Source organism: Canis lupus, chromosome 9 (genome assembly GCF_048164855.1).
Source record: "Canis lupus baileyi chromosome 9, mCanLup2.hap1, whole genome shotgun sequence".
Lineage (NCBI taxonomy): Eukaryota > Metazoa > Chordata > Mammalia > Carnivora > Canidae > Canis > Canis lupus.
In genome coordinates, this window is record NC_132846.1 from 50,879,350 (window position 1) to 50,903,335 (window position 23,986).

Below are 23,986 nucleotides of genomic sequence, written 5' to 3' on the forward strand. Positions count from 1 at the left end.
CTGGATTCACAGCAGATCTACGATAATGAGTCTTCCATCCCCGACTCCTAGAGGAGTGCTTCTGTTGTGCCTTCCCTTTGGAAACAGTAGGACTGGAGAGCTCAAGGTTGCTCGGGATAAGTTTCAAGAGGATGCCAAATCCAGAGACGGGGCCAGGCCCTGGCAGCTGGGATGGGCCATTACTATCAAGACAGTTGTTTTAGGATTGTCTGACTCCCTGGCTTGAGACTGGCCAAGGGGCAATCCGAAAGGCATCTAATCATGGGGTCCAAAGCCAGTGTTGACAAGTTAGTGGTAACACCCAAATATTGGACAACCTGACACCTTTTCCCTTTCCTCCCCAACAGGTGTACGCCTTGACCGAGTGCGTGGAGGCCGCCAGAAGTACAAACGACGGCTGGACTCTGAGAGCAGCCCGTACCTGAGCTTACAGATTTCTCCACCCGCTAAAAAGCCATGTGAGTGCCTGGAATGTCTGGCATCCCTTGGGGCAATGCTACCTTCCCACTGCTGGTTATGGGACAATATGGATCTTAGTGAGGTCGGATTAGTGCCTGGCTTGGTGTTGGGTGCTTTGGGCTTCGTTCGGATGGCCTTTCCATGGGGGATTTACAGAATATGGCTCTAAGTGAAGCATGATCCTAAGAAGACATGGGCCCCAGCATCCAGAACATAATAACCCCATGCCTCCCATTCAAAGCATGTTCCTCTCCAGAGAATTCACCAGCAGCTTCCCTTGGAGGGACATTTATCAGTAGCCCAGCAAGTTTGTAGAGTCAGAGAAGGAAGGGAGATGACCTCCTAGGACTCCTCAGAACCCGAATTTTCTTCCTAAGCCATCTCAGGCTCCACCCCAGCCCCTTCCTCTTTTCTCCAACATTTACATTTCTTCTCTGGTCATTGGCAGTGACCAAGATTGTCTCCTACCTGCTGGTGGCCGAGCCGGACAAGCTGTATGCCATGCCTCCCCCTGGCATGCCCGAGGGTGACATCAAGGCCCTGACCACTCTCTGTGACCTGGCAGACAGGGAGCTCGTGGTCATCATTGGCTGGGCCAAGCACATCCCAGGTGAGTCACGTAGGGCGGGGGGAGGGTAGAGCCAGGGATGCTCAGCCACTGTCCCCACTGCTGTGGTTCTGATGCGTGGGAGCCAGGACCCAGGTGCCATGTTTTCTTCTGCACTCCTTTTCTTTCTCTGTGGAATTGGAGGTGAGCAGGTGTTGGAAGGTCCTTGTAACATTCCTGAACTGCTAGCGGCTCTTCAGAACCAGTTATCATTCTAGAGGGGTGATGATTGCATCTACAATAGGTAAAGATTCAAAAGCAAATTTTTTTGAATCCTTGAAGGCTGAAGGCATTTCATAGTAGACCTTATTGGAAATGTGCTGGGAAACAATGCAGGAGAGAGTTGAGTCTCTTGCTTCCTTTAGAGGCCAGGGGACTGGAGTGGTTAAGAACATGGGCCGGGGAATCAGACTGGGATTCAAGTTCTGGATCTGTAGCTTACTGGCTGTGTCACCCTGGGCAGGTCACCCGAGCCCTCTGTCTATAAAGAATACCAGCAGTGCCTCCTTCATGGGCTTTGATGTGAGGATGAAATGTGAATAAGAGTATGATGCATGGAACACGCTAGTGTTCATTGCAGACTCACTATTGCCACGTGCCTGAGGATAAGGGAGGCCTAGCTTTTAATAGGCAGCATGGAAAGTACATGTAATAAATATGTTTCAGGTGATACAGACTTTATTTACTGTATGTGGCCCAAACCCATCTATCAGCTTCCTCCTTGTGGATAAATGGTGGAAACTGATTTTTAATTCTATTTTTGTAGATGCCAACACCCACATTTTTTGCATTATACACTTGTTGGGGAGCTTTCTAAAGCCTGTGTGGTTTATTCCCTCTATGGTTCTAACAGCCTGTCCATAGTGTGGTAGAGATATCCTGTTTTCCTCGGGGAATGATCACCATGGACTTGGATTCTCACTGGCTATGTGACATGGGGCAGTTTATCTTCCTGTCTATAGATCCTTCTCGTGCTTGTCACCAGCTCTGAAAAATGAATATGGCATGCATGGTGATGTAGCAGAGGTGCCCTAGACTTTAGATGCCACAGTCCACAGTGGATTGGGGTGAGTCAAAATGTCCCTATATAAGATGTGCGTGCATAGCCTACAGGAAGGCTTCCTGCAGACAGGGGCTTGGGAGGCGATGCTCGTGTCACTCAGCCAGAAGAAAGCGTAGAATTCCTTCCGCAGGGACTCCCTGGTGGCTGGCCCCTGGCATTCTGACTCGGGGTGGACTCCAAGTGGGGTGGGGGATCTGAGCTGGCGCACCCTTACTAAGGAGCTCAGGTTCTTGGGATTACACACTCAGTAGTTTTGAATCTGGCCTGTGCTGATTCAGCACAGATGTGGGGTCAGGCCACTGCTTAAGACACCTCAGCCTGGATTGCTCCACTAACCCAAGGCCAAATCTGGTACACGTCCCCCTGCCCCTCGCACCCTGCCCTCCCTGTTACCCCACGCTCCTCCTCCACTGTATCCCAGCAATGGCTCAGGAGTGGCTCCTGGCGGCCCCCCACGTCACTGCTTCCTTCTCCTGCCACCAATTCCTTCAACACCTCTGAGCAGAGGCGTAGAACCTGGAGGCACCTGTCTCCCATGCACCCATTCTTCTCCCATGTCCTCCCCCCACCCCCAGCTCCATCTCCCATCGGTGGCCACCAGGAGGGCAGTAGGCAGAGTGATTGTTAGGGTCACAGACTTTGTATTCAGGCAGACCTGAGAGCTGATCCCAGCTCTGTCCTTACGGGCCTTGCAAGGGATCTCATTTTTCTGAGCTTTAGCATCCTTGCCTATGAATTGGGGATCATAATAGAGGGTACAGCATACTCATCCCAGCCCCCGCACGCGGTGGGTGCTTGATAAGTGGCAGGACCATGACCGTGTCATTGTCCTCTCTGCTAATAGTATGAAAAGCCTCCTTTCACGTCTTCATTTTTCCTTGTCCAAAGCTGAATTCTTTCTGATTAAAAAAATAAAATAAACATAGGGCCTCATTTGTCTGTCTGAAACACTAATTTGCCCTATTTTGCATACATTTGCATGCTGAATTATTTGGGCCTGACCTTCTTGTGTTTAAGGTAAAATTAATTAAGAGTCTCCTGCCACTGCGTGTAAACCTCATATTAGGGCTGATGACATATCAAGTGCCTGATATATTTAAACTAATCGACTTAATCCCATCTCAGATTAGACAGAAAATTCACCTGAAATCCTGCTCATTAGCCCTTAGATAAGAGACGGAGAGAGAGAGCCAGAAAGGGAGCAGGTTTAGCAGAATAGGTGCAAGCCAGGGCCCCAGCCTGGGACTGGTGTCGGCTCCTGCTTGCCCTGGTTCCTGGACCGCAGGAGCACTCACTTAAGGCAGCTCAGGTTAGTGCCCAGGCCACTCTCCTTATGCACAGGAAACCGTATGTCATGGCTCAGGATGGGCTAGCCTTCAGTATCTGTCCAGAGCCTGGCACACAGAGGGCCCTTCAATACTTGCCTTGGCACGCATTGATTGAGGTTTTTTTTTTTTTTTTTGATTGAGCATTAACTCTATGTAAGGTCTCTTGCTAGAAGTTGTGCTGATAGAAAGAATTTGATTAGTTTCTGCCCCCAAGGACTTCATTTGGGAATAAGATGGATAATTTTTTAAGAAAACAAAATTATTTTTCATGGAAAATTCTAAACCTGCAAAAACAGACCGAATGATATCGGGAAGCTCCGTTAATGCTGCTGGGACCCCACAGCCCATCTCACTTCGCCTCTACCCCATGTCCTATCTCCTACCCTGAACACTTAGAATGCAGCAAGAACAACCGTGGGACAGAGTCCCCAGGCAGGAGGGACGCCAGGGGCTGCAGGGGCAGAGAGCAGAACCCGAGCAAGGTCATCAGGCCTGATGGGCAGTGGCCATGGAGGGAAAGGCCAGAGGGGCATCAGGGCGCCATGAACACAAGTTTTCAGGCCAAGCCCAGAAGCTGACCTATGCACACAGGCGCTGAGTGGCCCACTTGGCCAGGAGGGAGGATCATTTGAGCACAAACTCATTTCCCAGCAGCCCCACTCCTTTCACTCCTGTTTTTGAGCACAGAGGACAGTCACACCGGTGAGTTCCATGGGGAACTGGAGCTGATGGCAACTCACTCAGAATAATGGCCATTCTTTTTCTTTTTTTAAAGATTTTATTTATTTATTCATGAGAGTCACAGAGAGAGAGGCAGAGACACAGGCAGAGGGAGAAGCAGGCTCCCTGTAGGGAGCCTGTTGCGGGACTCGATCCCAGGACTCAGGGATTACAACCTGAACCAAAGGCAGGTGTTCAGCTGCTGAGCCACTCAGGTGCCCCAGTGGCCGTTCTTTTGTTCGAGTCCATCTGCAGTTGCCCTATGCCACATGCAGTCCTGCATTGCTCAGGGGACAGGCCCCAGTCTTTAGAGTGCCCTCCTCTTGTTCCCAGTGAGTGACAGTTTGGAACCAGAGGCAGCAGCCTTTACGAGAGGGAGGGAATCCCTTGATGAATTGCAGCGTCCAGATGTTATTAGCTGGTTATCCCGCCACCCCGGGCGGCATGGAGGCTGCCCCAGCCAGGACAGCCCTGCCCGGCCCAGGCTGACAAGTGCACACCTCTGCAGGGGACCCCCCAGAGGCCTCCTACGGAGGGGTTCCTCAGCAGCCCGCTACCAGGTAGCCACCGTCTGGCTCCCACTGGGGAGGGAATGCCAGCGGCCAATGAAATATGGGCTGCCGAGTGACAGCAGCTGTGTCTGGAGTGGCCTCAGATCCTATAATTACATCTCCCTTTATTACCTCTGCTAATGGCCCTCCAGGTCGACAGAAACGATAATAAATTAACAGATTATGAACTCCACTTGCCACAAATTATATGCTTTTTTTTTTTCCTTTCTTAAATTCTAGGAGCTCATGCTGTCACATCATAGGGGGATGGGGGCTCGGGAAGAGCCTGAATGTTATCAGATTAGTTGGTGCAGATAAAGCAACTTTGGGGCAGTGGCGGGGGGGTGGGGGTGGGGGTGGGGGGACAGCAGAGCTCCAGGTGGGGGCAGCCAGCTTGGGCGGGGCAGGACCTCAAGGGGGCAGTACGTGGTGCCCAGGGGCCTGAGCCACACCAGCCTCCCCCAGCAGCAACCCCTGTGCCAGAATCACTAATTGCTGGATGGAGGAGGAGTCTTGGGCCCGGCACAGAAAAGCAGAAGTGGAGGGTGTTCGGCTGAAGGGCAGGGAGGAGTGCTTCAGCCCTTCGTTTGGGTTTAAGTAAAAGAGAGAATCTGTGCTTCTAGTAAAGATGTCAGAGGTGACAGAGGGATGGATATTAGGAGTTCCAAATCCCTCATCTTTCTTAAACATCCTTCTGGGAATTTCCTGTGCATGTATAGCCACTGTGTGCATGCCCACGTGTATATCTGTGTGTGTGTGTGTGTGTATGCGTGTTCTCCCCCCCACCATAGGACCATTCTTGAACACTGTTTTACATCCTGCTTCCTTCATTTAATTATATCACATAGTAGCGCCTACCTTGCGGGAGGCATTGCACTGAGTGTTCCACACGTTAGCTCATTTAATCCCAACAGTGCCATGAGAGAAATAGTAGTAATATCCCCATTTTACAGATGAAAAAATGGGCTCAGAGAAGTGGATGTGCCCAGGGTCACAGGCCGTGGCCAGCAGAGCTGGGATTCCAGCGGACAATCTGGTTCTAATGTCTGTGCCTTATTGTTACATCTTCCTTACACTTTTGTGTTATCTTTCTACACCTGCCAAAACAGTTCTACCTCATTCTTTCTAGTGGCTTCTAATATGCCATTCATTTTAGCTAATAATTACATTTATATAGTGATTACATGTATCACATTAGTTACATTTAGGTTGTTTCCTGCTTGGGGTCATTACAGACCAATCTAACAAACACCGCTTCACATTTGTCTCTGTGTATTTAGGGGGAGAAAATCCAAGCAGTGGAATTGCTAGGTTGAAAGGAGCATGACTTTGGTTTAATGCTTGATTTGGTTTTATTTTGAGAACATCTTAAATCTGGACAGGTTCGAAAGCCAAAACTAGAGAAAAATGTGCACACAAAACCCTTCCTTCCATCCTTGTCGCTTCCCCCCTCCCTTTCCTCCTAGACCAGTTTTTATTTTTCATTTTCCCTTCCAGTGTTTTCTTTTTTCAAGTACTAGAAAACATCTGGGCTCTTTCAAAAATTAAAATATATCACCTATTCCCCCCTCCCTTGCACAAAATGAAGCAGCCTCTGTACTGCTCCATGCATTTGGATTTTCTTTCCTTTTCTTTTCTTTTCTTTTCTTTCTTTTCTTTTCTTTTTTCTTTTTTTTCTTTCTTTTTTCTTTTCTTTTCTTTTCTTTTCTTTTCTTTTCTTTTCTTTTCTTTTCTTTTCTTTTCTTTTTTCTTCTTTTCTTTTTTTTTTTTTTGCATTTGGATTTTCAAAGCCCCTTCCAGCTCCCCTTGAAGCCGTTCAAGGAGGAGGAGAGGAGTCAGGGCCCGGGCCCACTAGCAGAGAGGTCGAGCCTTGGATGGTGGCACAAACTCTCAGAGGCGCCGTCTCCCTTCCTCTGCGTTTCCCCCAGAGGGCAGGCCAGTCTCTGACTCCAACACAACTGGGCAGAGGCGGTGAAATCTGAACTTGTGTCTAAAGAATGGAGAGGGTCTTCCTGAGTTCTTGGGGTCCATTGTCTTATCCCCTGGGAGTCAGGGCCCTGTGGCATTTGTTGATTCTATTGTGCTGGGGGATAGCTTTGTCCCAGGCTGGGTGCTCGGCAGTCGGGGCCAGAAGATGGGTGCACACGGGGCAGCCCATCCCGGCACCCCTGGGTGCACTCACCCCTGGGTGAGGGCGCTCTCACCGCCCCCTCTGGAGCCCTTCTCACCCTTCAGGGCTCACTCAGCCTCCCACACTTCCCGTGTGGGCCCAGTTCACCCGTGATGTGTTCTCGGAGCCCCCCCATCCCTCTGGCTCTTCTAACTGTCCTAACCTTGAGGTCACAGCGGAGCTCGGGGCTCAGGGCGTGCCTTTCCCTCTTTACTGCAGGCTCTTGCACCCGGGGCCTCGTTCTGGTTTGAGCTCGCCATTCTGTCCCCAGGGCCTGGCCCTTAGCAGGTGCCCAGGGAGGATTTGCTGAGCGAACGAAGAGAACCACACGGTTAATCCTAGTGGCGGTACCTGCGTGATGGGCCTCACAGGGGTCTTTCCTCCTTCCTTGCCAGAAGCCTCCCTCTTTGCCACCTTCCGATTCAATTGTCCGTTAATTTTGCCCCGTCCACCTCCTACATCTTCCCTCCGGTGTGTCTGCTGCCAGTACAGCCCCCCACGTCCCCGCACGCGCACACCCTCGTGAGCCGGCTGATTGGGATCTGTTAATTAATGTCGCCCAAGGCCTCTCCCGCTCAGAGGCCCGATAAGGGAAATTGGATGTCCATTCTGTCTGCCTTTTATTACCTCCCGGCTGTCCCTGCCGCCCCAGGCTGCCACACATCCCCTCGCGCGCCAGGAGCCAGACGACACACGCGCCCGGCCCCTCGGTGCCACAGCCTCTCCCCGAGGAGGCGCCTCAGTCCAGGCCCGCCCCTGTCCATCGCTGTCATTGCCCAGCTATTTTGTCAGTCACCCGTGGATGCCACCAGCCGGGTGGTGAGCTCAGGCTGGGGTGTACAGATTGCACCCAGGAACCGTGAGGATGGGACTGAGAGGATGCTCATCAGCAGAGGAGGACCCGCCTGGCAAAGGGGCTTCCCCCCCACCCCGGGGGTGCCCCCTAAAGCTGAACACTCATGCACTGGTTGGAAAATGGAGGGGACAGTGGGTTTTAGAATCAGGGGACAGCAGGGGAGAGTAGGGGAGACTCCATGGAAGCCCAGAACGATGGGCCTGTCCAGAAACTCGGGACCACCCCAGGCCTCCAAACATGCCCAGAAGGGAGAGGAGAGCCCTGCCAACAGCATGCTAATAACAACAAAAACAGTAATAGTAATGACCACCATCCTCACTCGGGCTCGCTGGGCACCAGCTGTGTGAAGAGTGGAGCTGGGTCCTGTCCGTGCACCACCTCTTTATCCTCGCAGCCCCCCCACATCAGTGCTGCACCCTTGCAGGGTGAGGTGCCAGGTCAGCAAGTGAAGTAGACGCTCACCCACACAAGCAAACTTACCCCCAGAAATCCCCCTCCTAGTTGCCTGTGACGCATGGTGCAAATGGCTTTGTGGATACACTTTGCTCTTTCCATCACTCTGGCATGGTCAGCATGGCAGCCAATCGCTGGGTCTCTGGTTGAAGTTAACACCTTGTGCTTAGTGACCGAGATGTTTGAAAATCAACTTGCTCCCCTCCCCTTCCTCCTTCACTTCCTACCCCCCTTCCTCCTCCTTCACTTCCTCCCCCTGCGTCTTCTCTACTCTCCCTCTCAAGTCAGGATGTTAATTGTTCCATGCCTAAGTCAAGTGCACGTACAATGCAATTCTAGACACTGTTCTCATCTCGTAGATGAAGACTTTTCATCTCCCCATTAATAACAATTGTATGAGCTCAGTGAACACGATGTATGTTCCACAATTATCTCATTTAGACCTCACGGCGAGTCTGACACAGATGCTACAGTTATACGCATTTCATAGAACTGGACCCTGAGGTTTGGGGCAATTACACAGCTTTCAAATGGGGAAGTCAGGGTCCAGGCCCTGGCAATCTCTCGAGCACCTTAGACAAGACAGTGTCCTAATTCTGGAGCCATGCCCAGCACTGACCCCCTTTCACTCTGGAGTCAGCCTCCTTGCTAGCAAGGAGGGGGAACTCCTCCCGGGATACCATGCTCCCAGAATGCAGGACAGCTTGAGTCATTGTTAGGTGGGAAGTGATGGCCAGGGCTGCAGGGGTCTGACCTCTGGAGGACTGGCTGTCCTGTGAGAAAGTGCCCCCTGACCCTGGGGGCTCTTGAGCTCTTAGCAGCCCCAGGCTGTGGTCACTAGGGGTGGGGGGCCGGGTCGGTCACTGGCCAGGAACAGCTGAGTCGTCTTCTCCACTTGGGCCCTTGGGTCAACACACACAGCTGAGACTGCACTAAGGATCAGCTGTCACTTTAAAACACCAGAACCTCCCCTGGTTGAGCAGGGAGAGAGGAATCTGGAAAGTCCCCAGAGCGAAGGGGACCCTGTATTGCTGCCTCTTGGTTCTATTATGAATTTAATAACTCCTTAAATTACAGATGCATTTAATTAATCGAAAAGCCTCTACAGACATTTGAAAAATTGCATAGAACTAACAATAATAGTGGTAACAACTGTCAACATTGACTGAAGTCTTTTTGTTGTCTAAGTCTTTCCCATGAATTCCTTCATCCAGCCCAGGATCACTTCCTCCAGCCAGCCCACCTGACTGCTGCCACCCTCCTTGCCCCTTCTTCCCGCAGGCTTCTCGAACCTCTCTCTTGGAGATCAGATGAGCCTGCTGCAGAGTGCCTGGATGGAGATCCTCATCCTGGGCATCGTGTACCGCTCGCTGCCCTACGATGACAAGCTGGTGTATGCCGAGGACTACATCATGGACGAGGAGCACTCCCGCCTCGCAGGGCTGTTGGAGCTCTACCGGGCCATCCTGCAGCTGGTGCGCAGGTACAAGAAGCTCAAGGTGGAGAAGGAGGAGTTTGTGACACTCAAGGCCCTGGCTCTGGCCAACTCAGGTAAGGAAGGGCGGGTGTGGGGCCCGCAGCGGGAGCTTCAAGATGTCTTATTGGGCTGGGAGAGCACAGCTCTGGGGCCTGTGAGCCAGGCCACCACAGGGGCAGGATGGTGTGAAGATGCCAGGACTTTTACCACCAAAGATTGTGAGGGGTTGGCCTGGAGCAGAGAGGGTGGTGGTGAAGGCCAGCAATAGGTACATCCTTCCTGAGCCCTGGGTTTGTAGGGCACTAGGCTCGGCCTCTGAGAGCTAGTCCGGCACACTGGTTAAGGACACAGACTCTATAGCTAAGTGGCTAAGAGTCAAAGCCCGCTTTTATCATTTGGGCAAGTTGCTTCCCTCTGTGCCTCATTTCCTTTATCAATAAAATGGGAACAATAAAGAGTCCCTGCCCCACCAGACTACGGAAGGCATTTGTTTAAATACAATTATATTACACTCACAACATGCCCGGCACATAATAAGTGCTCAACCTGTTAAATAGCCATGAACTTACTGAATTCTTACAACCCTATGAGCAAGGTGCTTTTTACAGATGTAGAAATTGAGGCTTGGGGAGGTGAAGAAAATTGCCCAGGGTGACGCTGTGAAGGGGTGTCAGGGCTAGGACTTAGACCAAAGTCCTCTGAATGCAAAATCAACCCCCAGCTTCTAACCACTCCTTAAATCTCCCAATCAAATTGCTCAGACACAAGAGAAAAACAAACCTTCCCAGCTGAGTTGTCTGGTCTGTCATTAAAAAGGAGGGGCTTCGTGGGGCGCTTGGACGGCTCAGTCCGTTAAGCATCCGACTCTTGATTTTGACTCAGGTCGTGATCTCGGGGTTCTGGGATGGAGCCCTGCATCCAGCTCCATGCTCAGTGAGGAGTCTGCTCGAAGATTCTCTCTCTCCCTCTCCCCTTCCCTTACTCTCTCTGTCTAATAAATAAATACCCTCCTTTTTTTTTTTTTTAAATTCATGAGAGACAGAGAGAGGCAGAGACATAAGCAGAGGGAGAAGCAGGCCTCTCTGCAGGGAGCCCAATCAAATAAATAAATCATAAAAAAAAACCCTTTTTTTAAAAAAATTAAAAACATAAAAAGGAGGCTTCATTCCATTCCTTCGCCCCTTCCAGCTTCTGGCTAGAATCTCTAGGGAGAGGCGATTGGCGATGCAGGTGAGCGAGCTAGAATATAATGTGTGTCAGTTAGGGAGCGCCCACCCTGTGCAGGGTACCATGCCAAGTAGTGCGCAGAGAAGGCAAGAGAAAGGCTGCTCCCTGTCCTCAAGAGTGTCAGGCAGATCGGCTGCAGGGCAGCGTGTGCTAGAGTTCATTGCTTAAGTCTGGGTCAGACGGACCCAAGTTCAGATTTTAGCTCTGCCACTTAGTAGCAGTGTGACCTTGGGCACGTTGGCCACCTTCCTTAGCCCTGTCCTTGTGTGTAAAATGGGGGTATCCCAGTACCTCCTCCAAGCATTTTGCTATTAAATGATCGGCTGAAGATAAAGCATTAGCCCGGTGCCTGGCCTAGAGGAAATGTTCAATAAATATTAATTGTTATCATTATTATTAATATTAGAGGAAACAAAGTGTTACCAGCACGGGGAAGCAGGGGAGCTGGTTCCCAGGTGGAGACGGTACAAATAGGGTTACCAACTGGTTTGCTTGATACTGTCATGCTTTTAGTAAAAGTCCTGTGTCCTGGGAAACCCCAGTCCCTGGTAAACCCAGACAGTTGGTCCCCCAGCAAATAGCTTCCTAAGGAATGCAGATGCCCTGCTCAGCCCCCCTTTACTGTGTTAGCGCGCCCATGGCCCAGCTGCTGAGCTTGGCTGCTAACAGCCCCCAGCTGCCTCCTTCACCAAGACCTACCATCACCTGCCTTGCCTGGAGAGTTACATACGTTGGCAATTGCAGCCCAATGCTGGGCTCCTGGCAGGGTGGGATCAGAGCTGTGCATGGATCAGGCCCAAGCCAAGGCCATGTCCTCACTCACCTTCCTTGTTCCTGCCCTTACCCTATCCTGCCTCCTTCACTTCCCTCCTCCTGAAAGCACACCCTCCAGAAATCCATGCACCCGAACCCTGGTCTTGGGCTCTACTTTTGAGGAACCTGATCTAATACAGAGAGGGAAGCCTTTTTTTTTTTTTTTTTTTAGTTTAACTCCCTTTTATTAATAAACAAATGCAAAATAATAACTAAAAATTGAAATGCTTCTGTACCCACCATTTACATCTTAAAATTCCAGAATGGGAGTGTATTCTTTATGAGAGAATGCTTATCCTGTGGTTGTTTTTTTTTAAGTGGTTTTAAATGTACAGAGTAATTGAGCAGGTGGTAGTACAATTCTGTGGCCCCCACCCCACCCACATCCACCACTGGCATCTACCCCCACTGTTCACATCTTGTATTGGTGTGGTGATTTGTTACAATTAATGAGCCAATATTGATACATTATTATTAACAAAAGTCCCTAGTTGCCATCAAGGTTGACTCCTTGTGTTGTGTGGGTCTATAGATGTGACAAATGGGTAGTGACAGAGTGCCCCCATCACCCACCATACAGAACAGCTTCGCCCCTGGTGAGCCTGCGCTCACCTACTGAGAGGGAAGTGCCGTACTGGCCCTGGCAGAGGGGCCGGAGTTTGTGTGGTGGAGGGAACGAGGTGGAAGGAGAGGACACAGAGCGGGAACCGTGAGACCAGCAAGGCTGCCAGGCCTTGGAGGGCACGTGCTGGATTTTAGACTCTGCTGAGCGCTTCACACCTGACCTAGAGCTCAAGCTGGCCTGTGCCAGGAGAGGACAGTGAGGAGGCGAGAGGCCCTTTAATTGTTACCTCTTCCCCACCCCTGAACGTCAGGCTGTGACAGCTTTCAGATGGCTTTTTGGCTTAGGCTGCCGCTGTTCTGATCTCACAGGCAAATGCGTGCACACACACATGCACATGAAGACATGTATGCACACAAATACAGACACGTGTGCACACACACATGCTCACAGACACATTCACGTGCGTGCACACAGGTATGTATGTACGTGTACACACAGACATGCATGCTCACAAATACACGTACGTGTACGGGCACACTTGCACTCATACAGACACGCATCCATGTATACACACATATTTACAAATAGACATGTGTACCCATGCTCACGCACAAGCACTCATGCACGCATATACACACACACACATATACACATGCAGACACACATATGCACACATGCACACACAGCACCTGAGGATTGCTCATGGTTTAGTAACACAAACCCATCAGGAGCTTTGCTGGTATCTAGCTTCGCCTGAGTACACACTTTGTTGTGCCAGACAAAGTTCCAGGAATCTGCACTTCTTACCCCAGTGGCATCTCCCAGGCCATCCTGCAGCTTCTGTGCAGGTACACGTAGATCAAAATGTAGGTGGAATTGGTGACACACAGGCCCTGGCTGCAAGGTGGAGCAATCAGCCTTGGGCAGGAAATGAGGAAGGAATAGGCCTGTCGCAGGTAAGGCCAGAAAAGAACGTTGAGCTCAGACCAGAGGCTCCAGGTCTGTGAAGGGACTGGCTTGTGATAGGGTCGGTCCAGGGGGCTATGAGAGGTGGTGCAGCGAGGTGGGAAAGTCTCCCAGTCAGACAGAGTGCCAACTAGAAGAGAGATAAGCTCCAGGAGGTCATCGGAGGAGTGGTCCTGGTGGCGGTCCCCAGGGCCACTGTGGGTGCCACTGCTGAGGTTGAGCGCACGAGACAGGACCACTCACGTGTGGCTTGGGGGGCTGATGCTCGGCAGAAGAATGAAGCACATCAGAGACGGGCTGTGGCCCCGAACCCCAGCCCCTCAGGAGCCTGCTGGCCGTCTTTCACCCCAAATCCTGGCCATCTCCAAGGCTCCCTGACAGCAGAAAAAATTCATAGCCATTGATTTTGTAATTAACAGTTTATCAATGCCATCGATACAGACTCACTGATGGATTGCAAAGAAATTAATCTTGCGATGTTATTTTATTTCATTTTTGGTCGAAGGCAGCTGCCAATTTTGGCCTCCTGGGGGAGGGTGGGGGTGGGGCAAGGAAGCTGGGGCAGGCGGGGAGTCTGGATGGCCATATCCCAGCCTCACAGGGACCGGCACATCTTGGGTACACATTCTGGAAACAGCTGAGAGTGTAGGAATGGAGCCAGGCTCCATCTCCAAGCAGCAAAGGAGTCCTCACTGCTTTGGGAACAAGGGGAAGAACAGTGTGGAAGCATCTTGACCGTGGGGCCATTAGTACCCCTGCGCACTAAAGGCACTTGCCCCAGGCTGGGTCCTCATCATAATGATAACATTACATGTAGTAGGTGCTTACTAAGTGCCTGGCAATGTGCAATTTCTTTTAACCCTTGCCACTACCCTATGAGGTATGGAGGCATTTGCTTCGTTTTATGGGGGAGGAAACAGTGGCCAAAATAATACAGCATCTAAGACTCCAGAGTCCTGTCTTCCCCTTTCTGCTCTTCTCTCAAGAGGAAGAGGAGGCATGGACTGAGTACGGATGCAGAAGGTCAGAAGGCGTCACTGGGGTCAGCCAGTTGGAACAGCTGCCCTTGGTCTGGTACCTAAACTAACCCAGCCTGCAAAGGCATTGTTCTGCTCCTCGCTCCACCTTCCTCGGCAGCCTACGCAGAGCTTTCAGTTGCCTGGATGCATCACACACCCTTAACTTCCCGCCTGCGTTGGGCACTGCAGTTCTGGGTGGCGGCTCGAGATCTTTAAGGAATGTCAGAAGGCAGGTTATTATGTCAGAGGCCAGCGATTGGGTTCTAGGAAACTGCCTTTGCTTCAGCTGAGACCCCACTGTAACCCAGCTGTCCTCGGGTTCCTGGCTGCCCTGCTGGGATTTAGGTAACTTCCATTTGAACCCCTAATTCGTGCCTGAATCCAAAGCCCTCCTCAGGATTTTTAGAGGACTCCCAGTAGCATGCTCCCTCACCGTGGCCCTTGCATCCAGCCATGCTGTCTCAGTCCCCCAGCAGACCCCTGCCACAGGGCCCCTAGGTACAGAGCTCAGCCCCTTTGTCTGCGTTTGCATTCTGTAAGCGGCATCCTGTCAGGCCAGTGATGACATTGAAGACCAGCTGGTGCCTGGTGGCAGCAGCAACAACAGTACGGGGGACGATGCTGGTCATGATACCACCAGCTGGGCACTCACTTCCAGCTGGGCACTCACTTCAGGCCAAGTCCTGTTTTCAGCCCTTGACCCATGTTAACTCATTTAACCTCTCTGAGGTAGGGGTGGCTATCATCTCATTTACCAAAGGAGAAAAATACGGCACAGAGAAGTTAGGTAATTTGCCTAAAGTCACACAGCTAGCAAGGGAGGGATGCAAGATTCCAGCTCCCCCCCAGGCTGGCTCCCGATCCCACCCAGTACCTCCAGGGCAGTGACAGGTCTGCTCACGTCCAAGGCCTTCCGGGCCTCCGCTGCCACCTCTTGGTGGTTTCTCAAGAGATGACCTTCGTAGATACAGGTGGCTCCCTGGCTCCGAGCCTCAGCTCTGCCATGGGCCTCTGTGCCCCAGGGTGGCAGCGTAGCCTCCATGGGCCTCCACTTCCTTCTCGGTCAGGGGAGGATTTGGAAGGCCCCAGGGCATCCCCGCTACACACACACACACACACACAAACACACACACACACACACCCCAGGGCATCGGGCCACACCCGCTGACACCGCCCTGTGCCCTCAGATTCCATGTACATCGAGGATCTGGAGGCGGTGCAGAAGCTGCAGGATCTGCTGCACGAGGCGCTTCAGGACTACGAGCTGAGCCAGCGCCACGAGGAGCCCCGGAGGACGGGCAAGCTGCTGCTGACCCTGCCCCTGCTGCGGCAGACGGCCGCCAAGGCGGTGCAGCACTTCTACAGCGTCAAACTGCAGGGCAAGGTGCCCATGCACAAACTCTTCCTGGAGATGCTGGAGGCCAAGGTCTGACGGCGGCACGTGCACCCTCTCCCGCCCGCACCGGCGGCGGCCGGACGGAGACCTCCACAGCCACCAGCCTCGCCCCTCAAGCCCTGTATCATGGCCAGAGCAGTCCCCGAGTCCCAGCGCCCGCAGGAAGGAGCGTGCGGAGCCCCGGGCGGCGGGGCGCGGCGGGGGCGGCGGGGGCTCGTCTGTAACCGGCTTTTTCTTTGGTGTGTTCCTCCTCCCCGTGGGCGCTGCTGAGGCCCCGGGCCAGGGCCCACTCCCCTGAGACTGGAGACCAGCGAGGAAGCACCCCCTCCTCCCCCAAACCAGCAAGAGGCCGCAGTGCAGATCCTAACCCGGCCCCCCCGACCCCCTGCACTGGGTGGGCGGTGCTCAGCGCCCCGGACCCCCACCCAATTCCCGCTGGGCGCCTCCTGGAAGTTTGCCCTTCCCACGGGGCAGGTGCTTGCTTCCAGAGGCCCCGCCTACTCTGAGGTTCTCTGGGACCCCACAAGAGGCCCCACACCTTTTGGGGTCCAGAGGGCCCCCCCAGCCCTGCATCTTTTCAGCTTGGCACACACCCAGCTCCCGTGAGGGACTCATCATCAAGACAGCCGCTGCCAGCGCTCTGCATCTTCTGGGCACCTGCCCCCGGGTCCTCCCACCCGCCTGTCACCACTGCTCCGGGGCCCACTGCCTTCCCCTCCTGCCTCTCCCAGGAAATCCCTGCCGCTTGCTGCCCCTACCTCAGAGCTCGCTCAGTGGGTTCAGCCAGCCCAGGAGACCTCAAGGTCCATAGCTGGGAAGGGGGCTGGCTCAGAGAAGGGCAGGGTGGAGGCACTGTTCCCCAGAGCTCCCCCTTCTGCTTGCTTCTCCCCTTCCCGCTGTCAGCCTTCGGGGCAGGTCCGCAGCAGGTGGGCCCGCGGGAGGTTGGGGAGTGAGGAGGCCCGCCCCCATCTGCGGGCACCTGGGCACTGGTCTCCAGGGTGGTGGTCCTGGGAGGATTGGGCCAAGATGGGGAGAGGCTCCACCCAATCTTTGCAGAGTGCAGAAAGTTCTAGAAGTGAGATAAGACGGGGAGTTCAGGGGAACATGCCAGCCTACTGGAGGGGCTGGCTACTGTGGACGGTGGACAGCAGGACACCCCACTCCCAACATTCCAGAAGGTTGGGCAAATCAGTGCCCTGAGGGGTGGGCGTTGCTCTGCCACCTTTGGACTAAAGTGTGACATGGCTCCCTGAGTGCACGGAGAAGGCACAGCTCTGTGGTGGGACCCCCTGTCTTCCTGGCTGCTGTGGAGGGTGTCCGGCCACCCTGGTTTGCCCAGAATGTTCATGGTTTTAGCACTGAAAAGCCATGTCCTGGGAAACGCCTCAGTCCCACGCAAATGGGGACAGTCACCTGATTTCTGTGAATGGCCTTCAAAGTCGGTTATAACGCACTTAGGGCAGCCCTTAGCACCCCATCCACTGCACACAGGTTAGCTGATGGCAGCTCAGGATCCCCTGAAGATGAAGGAGGGTTAAGTGTGGTAAAAGCATCTTCTAAGCAGCTGCCTTCTGAAGCAGGGATCAGAGTAGCCCTACCTGAGACACTTTCCTGGGGAATCCACACCCATCTACCCCAACCTCCTAGCATCTGGAGAAGCAGGTGGATGAGCCTGGACACCAGGGGGCCAGGTGCTGTCCCCCACAGCCCTACAGCCTTCCATGTGAAGCAGCCGATGCTGGTTTCGCCTTGCTACCTCTCCACCCCAGATACCACTCCTCTGAACTCCTATGTTGGGACCTGCTGAGGTCACCCCAGACCCAAGGGTTGGCTGAGACCCAGTGGTTACTGAGTGTCTCTCTGATGTCCTCACATACAAAAGGTAAAGGCTTCCAGGAGGCCTCATAGCATAGTGAAGTGTGTTCCTGTCCCGTTGGCCTGTGGGGAATCCGAGGCCAAAGCCACCTAACTGTCTGCATTGGAATTATTATTGGCCCAGATGCTTCATCCCTAGGTCTCTGGGCAGTCCCAATCGGGGTGGACACACAGGCACCTTAGCATCAAGGGACCTGAGCACAGCCCCCAGTTTGACAGCTGTTAGGAGCCATGCCCCAAGGTCTGAACTAGAGGGTCCTAACGGTGATAGAAGTTGGAGTTTGCTCCTTGGGAGCCTTCCCCAGCCTTCTGTTGGAATGTGTGCTTGAGGAGGTGGGACTGGGGGTGGCATCTCCTCCGCCGAGTAGCACTTCCCTGCTCAAGCAGGAGGACCCGAGCTGTCAGGGGCCCATGCACGGCTGGCATTTGCAGCCCATCCTTTTTTAGGAGAAGCATCTCAGTTACTGGTACAACTGGTTTGGGGTGGGTGGGTGTCCTGTACACAGTGTGTCAATGGATCTTGTGCTTTGGCAACTGTCCTGTCATTAGAGCCTCTAACAGTGGGGGGAGGTGGTGATCTTGGTGGCTCTGTGCCAGCGAGGTGGATGCTGCTCATACACATAAACCCCGGTGGCCACAGGAAATGGATCCGGCACGATGGGAACTCTGTCCGGTGAGAAAGGCCCTGGTGTATACTCATGGAGCCATTGGACATTCAAAGAAAAAATTTAGGCCAACTTGTTAGTTGGAGGCACCAGCTTTGGGGCCTCCCGGGGAAGAGGGGCCCTGACTTGTGGGGGATGGTGAAGTCAGGAGAGTTTAGGACGCCCCACCCCCCAAACGGGATGGAACTCATTTGCCCCCCCCAAATCTGCTGTTCCTGGAAAATCTGTAAAGAGGAAATTGCCCTTCTCACTTGTACTCTCATGATACAGGTCATTGAAATGAACCAAGAAATAAAATGTAAAAATCCAACCATGGAGAAGGTGGTATTGGCTGGGTTTTATTTGGTCCCCATGTCCCCACCCTTTCTAAAGCTTCTAGACTGGTTTTGTTACATGTGAGGTTGTGGCCCCCAGGTTCTTTTTGCATACAGGAAACTTCGATTATTTCCCAGGCCACAAATGAAGAACCGACTAGGAAAATCTCAAGACCGGAGCGGGGCATTGGTGGAGAGGCCAGGCAGGGCTTTAGAGGAGCGAGAATGGGCACCCAGCTCCGTGGCAGGGGCCACCCTTCCCTCCTGCAGACCCTCCCCAACCTTTGTGCAGGTGGGAGAAGTTGGAGTGGCGGGAAGGAGCAGGTGAGCAGTGACAAACGTGACAAGACAGAGGGGCCCGTGCCCATGGAACAGCACCAAAGAAAAGCACGATGTGGAAAGATTGTTTTATTTTCTGATAATGATTAAATGGCTGGAATGGCTTCTTAAGATGTATATATTTTTTAAAATGGCAGTCCCTCATTGCATCCCCCATCTGTACGTATTTCTGCCTCTGTTATGTGTTCTCCCCCAAATCCCCCACCCCACCCCATGTAAATCAAATGCCCTAGGATTCTTCTGGTCCCATGTATCTGGAATCTAATAAATAAGGAACGGCCAGTTGGAGAGTTTGTTCACACGTTGCCTTTCCGGGCTTGCTGTCCCCTGGACAGCACTGCCCTCAGGCCTCAGGCCGGTGCTGGGCCTGGCCGCCAGGAGAACCAGCTCAGCCTCAGAATTCTCTGGACATTCAGGTAGGCATTTTAAAAGCATGTTCAGCAGCAAGACTTGAAGAAGGCAACATGAGAAGTATGATAATGGTGTGAGAAGCCCCCTGCTACTTTTTATACTTTTGACATTAGTGTGAGGCACTCAAATACTTTTCATTTATGCCAGAGAAATGGAGCGTCACATGTATGTGAACCAAAAACAGTTCACTGAATTAGGATTCTGAAGTGCATCCATGTAGCATGCCCACAGTGCTGACCGCACAAAGGATGCGTGTGTTAATCCACACCCAGGACCCAGTGGGAAGCCTACGGGATGGCCTGAAAAAATCAAAGAGCACTTATCAGGATGCCTTTCGTTGCAAGTAAAGACACCCCAGTTTATGTCAGCTTAATGGGTTTATTGTCTTGGATTTCTGTGAAGTCCAGAAGTGGGGCAAACATCAGGCAGGGTTTGGTCCAGAGGTTCACAAAGTCAATAAGGCTATGACTCCACTTCTCTGTGTCTCTCATTCTGCCCTCTTCTGTCTGCTTCGTCCTCAAGCTAGCCTCTTTCATGGCAGCAAGAAGGCTGCCAGCTTTTTATTTCACATTGTAAGAGAGAACATCTCTTCCTACTACCATGGAAACTATCTTGAGTGTCCTTCTGAATCCCAATGGCTTTTGTGCTTATCTCAAGGGACCATTGGGACCAGCTTCAAGTAGGACTAGTCCCACTTAACTGTACAGATGTTAACACAAAAAGGGTTGGGTTGCAAGCCTAGAAGACAACCAGCCAATAATGAGGCTCACAGAACACACATACGTGTACAGTTCTGGCTCTGGTCAACCTTCAATGAGCTGTTTGTAAGTTCCTTGAAGCTCTTGGAAGATCGCATTCACATAGCAGTCTTTGAACTTAATACTTAGCAAGTCTTATGCATGGAATGTATTATGGGAATGAATGTACTCAGTTTTAGGTAATTTCCCAATGTACCCTCACTACCTCACATGTGTGTACACATATACACTTATGCACACACACACACACACACACAAACACAAACCTGGTATTCATGCTGCCATCTTAAGAAAAAATACTCAGGAAACAGTCAACCATAACATCACATGATATAATCAAAATAGAAATACTTATTGGACTATCGGTATTTTAGGATTTTCCAAACTACCTCTCATCTGTATGGATAATTGTGATCAGACTACCTAATAGCTCATTTTCAAAAAGATTTAAGCCTCATTCTTCTCTAAATAATATTGTCCCTATTTTGTTACCAAAGAAGTGAAAGGGGAAAACACAACTAAGGGCCATTCATTCATTCATTCATTCATTCAACAAATGTCTACTGAGGCTCTGCCCTGTGCCAGGCACTGTTCTGGGCATGGAAACTATCAGTAAAGAAAACAAGCACAATCTCTATTTTCACGGAGCACAAGTCTAATGGAAAAAGGAGAGGGACAATGAGCATGGTAAATAACCAAATTACATAGTTTGTTAGATAAGTTCAATGAGTGGGAAAAGCAGAGTATGGATGATCAGGAATGGGGAGGTAGGATATAATTTTTAAAGGGATGGTCAGAGCAGCCTCAATGAGAATGCTACATTTAACAGTAAGGTGAAGAAAGTGAGAGCCGCGTGGATATCTGGAGAAAAAGCTCCCCAAGCAGCAGGACCAGCACGTGCAAAGGCCCTGAGGTAGCAGTATGCCATGTGTATTCAGTGAACATCAAGGACACAAGCGTGGCTGAAGTGGAAGAGGTGAGGCAAGGGGGAGAGGGGCAAGTCATGGGGGGAAACATGAGGTCATCCTAAGTGAAGATTTTACTCTTAAGTGGAAGACTTTGAATAAAGGAACTCTGTGATCACATGCCTTTGGTTTCTGTATTGATGACAGGCTGTAGGGGGAGCAGGGTGGAAGACCAATGAGGAGACCACTGATGAGGTGGCTGGCTTGGACCAGAGTCTGAGGACAGCAGGTGTTACGAAGCACTTGGGTCCTGGATCTAATTTGAAGCTACCAGAGTTGGCATCCACTGAGGTGGAAAGACGCAGGGAAGGCAATTCTGGGGGCCAAGTGGGAGGATCACCCATGTAAAGTCTGAGATGCTGTTGAATGTCCAGGAAGATGCCAGCAAGGCAGTAGGCCATAGGGTCAGCGAAATAGGGAACAGGGAATGAACTTCTCTGATAACAGGTGTTCACACAGGATCGATATTCAGCCATGAATTCCTCCTCACACCCAGCCAACGCCCCCTATTGCTCTCTATCTAGCCTCGAAGGCTGTAAAGTAAAAACTTGTCTTAGAAACACAGGTTTCTGGAGCGGAAGGGCCTTAGTGATTGCCTTTTTATGCCATTATTTGACAGTTGAGAGAACTGAGCCCAGACTCTAACCCTCTCGATTCTCAAAAACTGAGGGGTGCCGGACTGGAAGGGGCATGGCTGCTTTCTTGGTTTGGACCACCAGTTCTCAAATGGGGCGACTGTGCCCCCAAGGGCATACTTGGCAATGTCTGGAGATGTCTTTTATTGTCACACTAGAGGTGCTACTGGCATCTGGTGGGTAGAGGCCAGATGCTGCTACAGGGCACAGGGCAGCCCTCACCACACCGGATTCCCTGATCCACAATGTCAACGGTGCCAAGGCTGAGAAATCCTGATTTACACATATCCTGGGCATCATCAAGATAAAAACACGCAGGGTTCCACAGTTCAAGGTGTCAACTCATTACTAAGCTCTTCCTGCTACTAGATGCCACCTCTGCCCCGCCTGTCTGGCTCTGACCCCAAAGCATGCATCCAGGGCAAATATCCAAGCTCCCATTCAGATCCAAGCGAGCCAAAGGAGGGGAGCCCCTGGGTCCTACAGTCCTTCAATGGTGAGGTCGCGACCAATATCCTTTTCCACAGAAACTTGAGGTTTGGGGAAGCACCTGTGGTTTCCTGTCTGGAGGAAGTGGGGTCCCCTCTGGCAGACCAAGGTGCCCCCTGTTGAGGGGTGTTAAGGAAAAAGGTGACTCCACATCCACCACCTCCGAGCCCCACGTGGCTTGTGCCCATGACTGTCCCCACATTCTGCTCCATTTGTGGGTTTTCTCTTGTTCCCTACTCTGTGCTGGGCAGGAGAGCCTGTGTCTGGTGGTCAGAAGCCAGCCTTCTCTACAGGGGATATGGGGGAAGCTTAGGAATCTTCAGAGACCCTTTCTCTGGAAAATTGGTCTCACTTCTGCAGATGTCCCTCCCTCAGCCCATCTGTGCAAAGATCGCTTTGGCAGCTGTCACGCAGCAAAGTGAAGGCACTAGGGCTCTCACTTGGGTACTGAAGAGCTTCTCCTCACTTCCCCTGTGGAGAATAGGGACAACCAGACCCTCCCGTCCCCTCTTCCCACAGGCAGACGTGATAAGCCCTCACAATCAAGCTTGGAGCAAGCCCAAAATAGGGCCAGCCTGGCTGGCCCTCAAGAAGACTTGAAAATGACCCAGTGGCCACATGAGCTGCACTTTTACCCTGGGGCCCATTGTCAAGGCCTCTCATTAAATGGAAGTCCTAGACAAAGCCCCAGCCAGTCACCGCCAAAGAAACAACAACCCAGCAGGCCACCAAATAACCCAGAGTGACCCAAATCTCTACCCTCGGCACTGGCCACACTATCTATGGGGTGTCACATTATTGATGCACTGCAAAACTTCCCCAGGGACCTCTTTCTGCATCTCCCTGGCCCCCACAGAGCTGCTCCCATGGATCTCTCTGGTGCCCCTCCAAACTGCCCCAGCTTCCCCGTGCAGTCCCCTCTGGTGCCCCTCCTCGGGCCTCCTCTCTAGGCCAGCCCCGGCATCTCGAGCTTCAGTCCATGCTCCTGCACCAGCTGAAGAGCCAGAGGCCGATCCGGGGAGCAAAATCTCCTGGGGTATGGGGTGCAGTCAGCCGAGGAAGGCTGAAAACCTTACCACCTCAGGTACTTTATTGTGCCTCTGTTGTAAATTCACGGCGCTCCCAAAGATCAGCAGCCCCCAGAATCGCAGAGAGCTGTCCTTCCCCTGCCTGCAGGCCTTGCCATGCACAAGGTAGTTCCACCCAACCAGAACATGCCCGTCCGGGGCCCCCCTCCAGGCTCACAGGCTGGCAGTTGCGTTAAGTCCTGCCTGTCTTTGGAGGAAAAAAAAAAATCAGCTTAACATTATGGACCGATGTGATGGTGACATTTTTATCATGAATGTTAAAGGTCCCTAGGGGAAAGGCTTAGCCTCATGAACAGGCAATGTCTCAGCTGTGTGATGTCAGAGGTCAGAGCTTCCCGAAGGTACCTGGTGCCCCCCCGGACAGAACACGTTAGGGACCACGGCTGACTTGCATCTTGGAAGGGGAAGGTGGACATGGATGTCTGGAGCGAGTATTTTGTATCCTTCAAACCGTGTCGCACAGGTGGTTGGTCCTGGTGAAGGTGACTCTTCTAGTGGAGGGTCTCCTGCAGGGTGGGCCCGGGAGAGGGTGACCAGGCACACATGGCGGGGCCAGGAGATCCCTGCCTGGCCCTTGCCGGGGACCTACGTCCTTCTTCATCCTGTGGAACATGCAACCCACCTTGGCTCCACACTAGGGTCGCTACTGTGGGGATGGGTGGGATGTGGGGAGTGCACAGGAGGCCAGCAGAGGAGCCGGCCTGGGGACAGATGTGGTGGTAAATGCTGGCCAAAAGGAAAGAGAATTTGGCTCCGAGGAAATGTTCCTGGAAGGAG

General features: G+C 52.2%; 1 protein-coding gene across 5 annotated transcripts in view; it reads left to right on the top strand.

Annotated features, from left to right (window-relative positions):
• The window catches only part of ESRRB (estrogen related receptor beta), a 114,558-nt gene extending 96,028 nt beyond the window's left edge, over positions 1 to 18,530 (top strand). For 4 of the 5 annotated variants that reach the window (XM_072839429.1, XM_072839427.1, XM_072839424.1 and 1 more), the window contains 4 exons: positions 348 to 458; positions 908 to 1,069; positions 9,489 to 9,758; positions 15,462 to 18,530. In XM_072839429.1, the coding sequence (XP_072695530.1) occupies positions 348 to 458; positions 908 to 1,069; positions 9,489 to 9,758; positions 15,462 to 15,706 (788 nt within the window). In that variant the 3' untranslated portion in view covers positions 15,707 to 18,530. Of the gene's footprint in view, positions 1 to 347; positions 459 to 907; positions 1,070 to 9,488; positions 9,759 to 10,566; positions 11,887 to 15,461 lie in introns of those variants that run through there. The other variant, XM_072839425.1, reaches the window with a different exon arrangement.
• Positions 18,531 to 23,986: the final 5,456 nt, after the last annotated feature.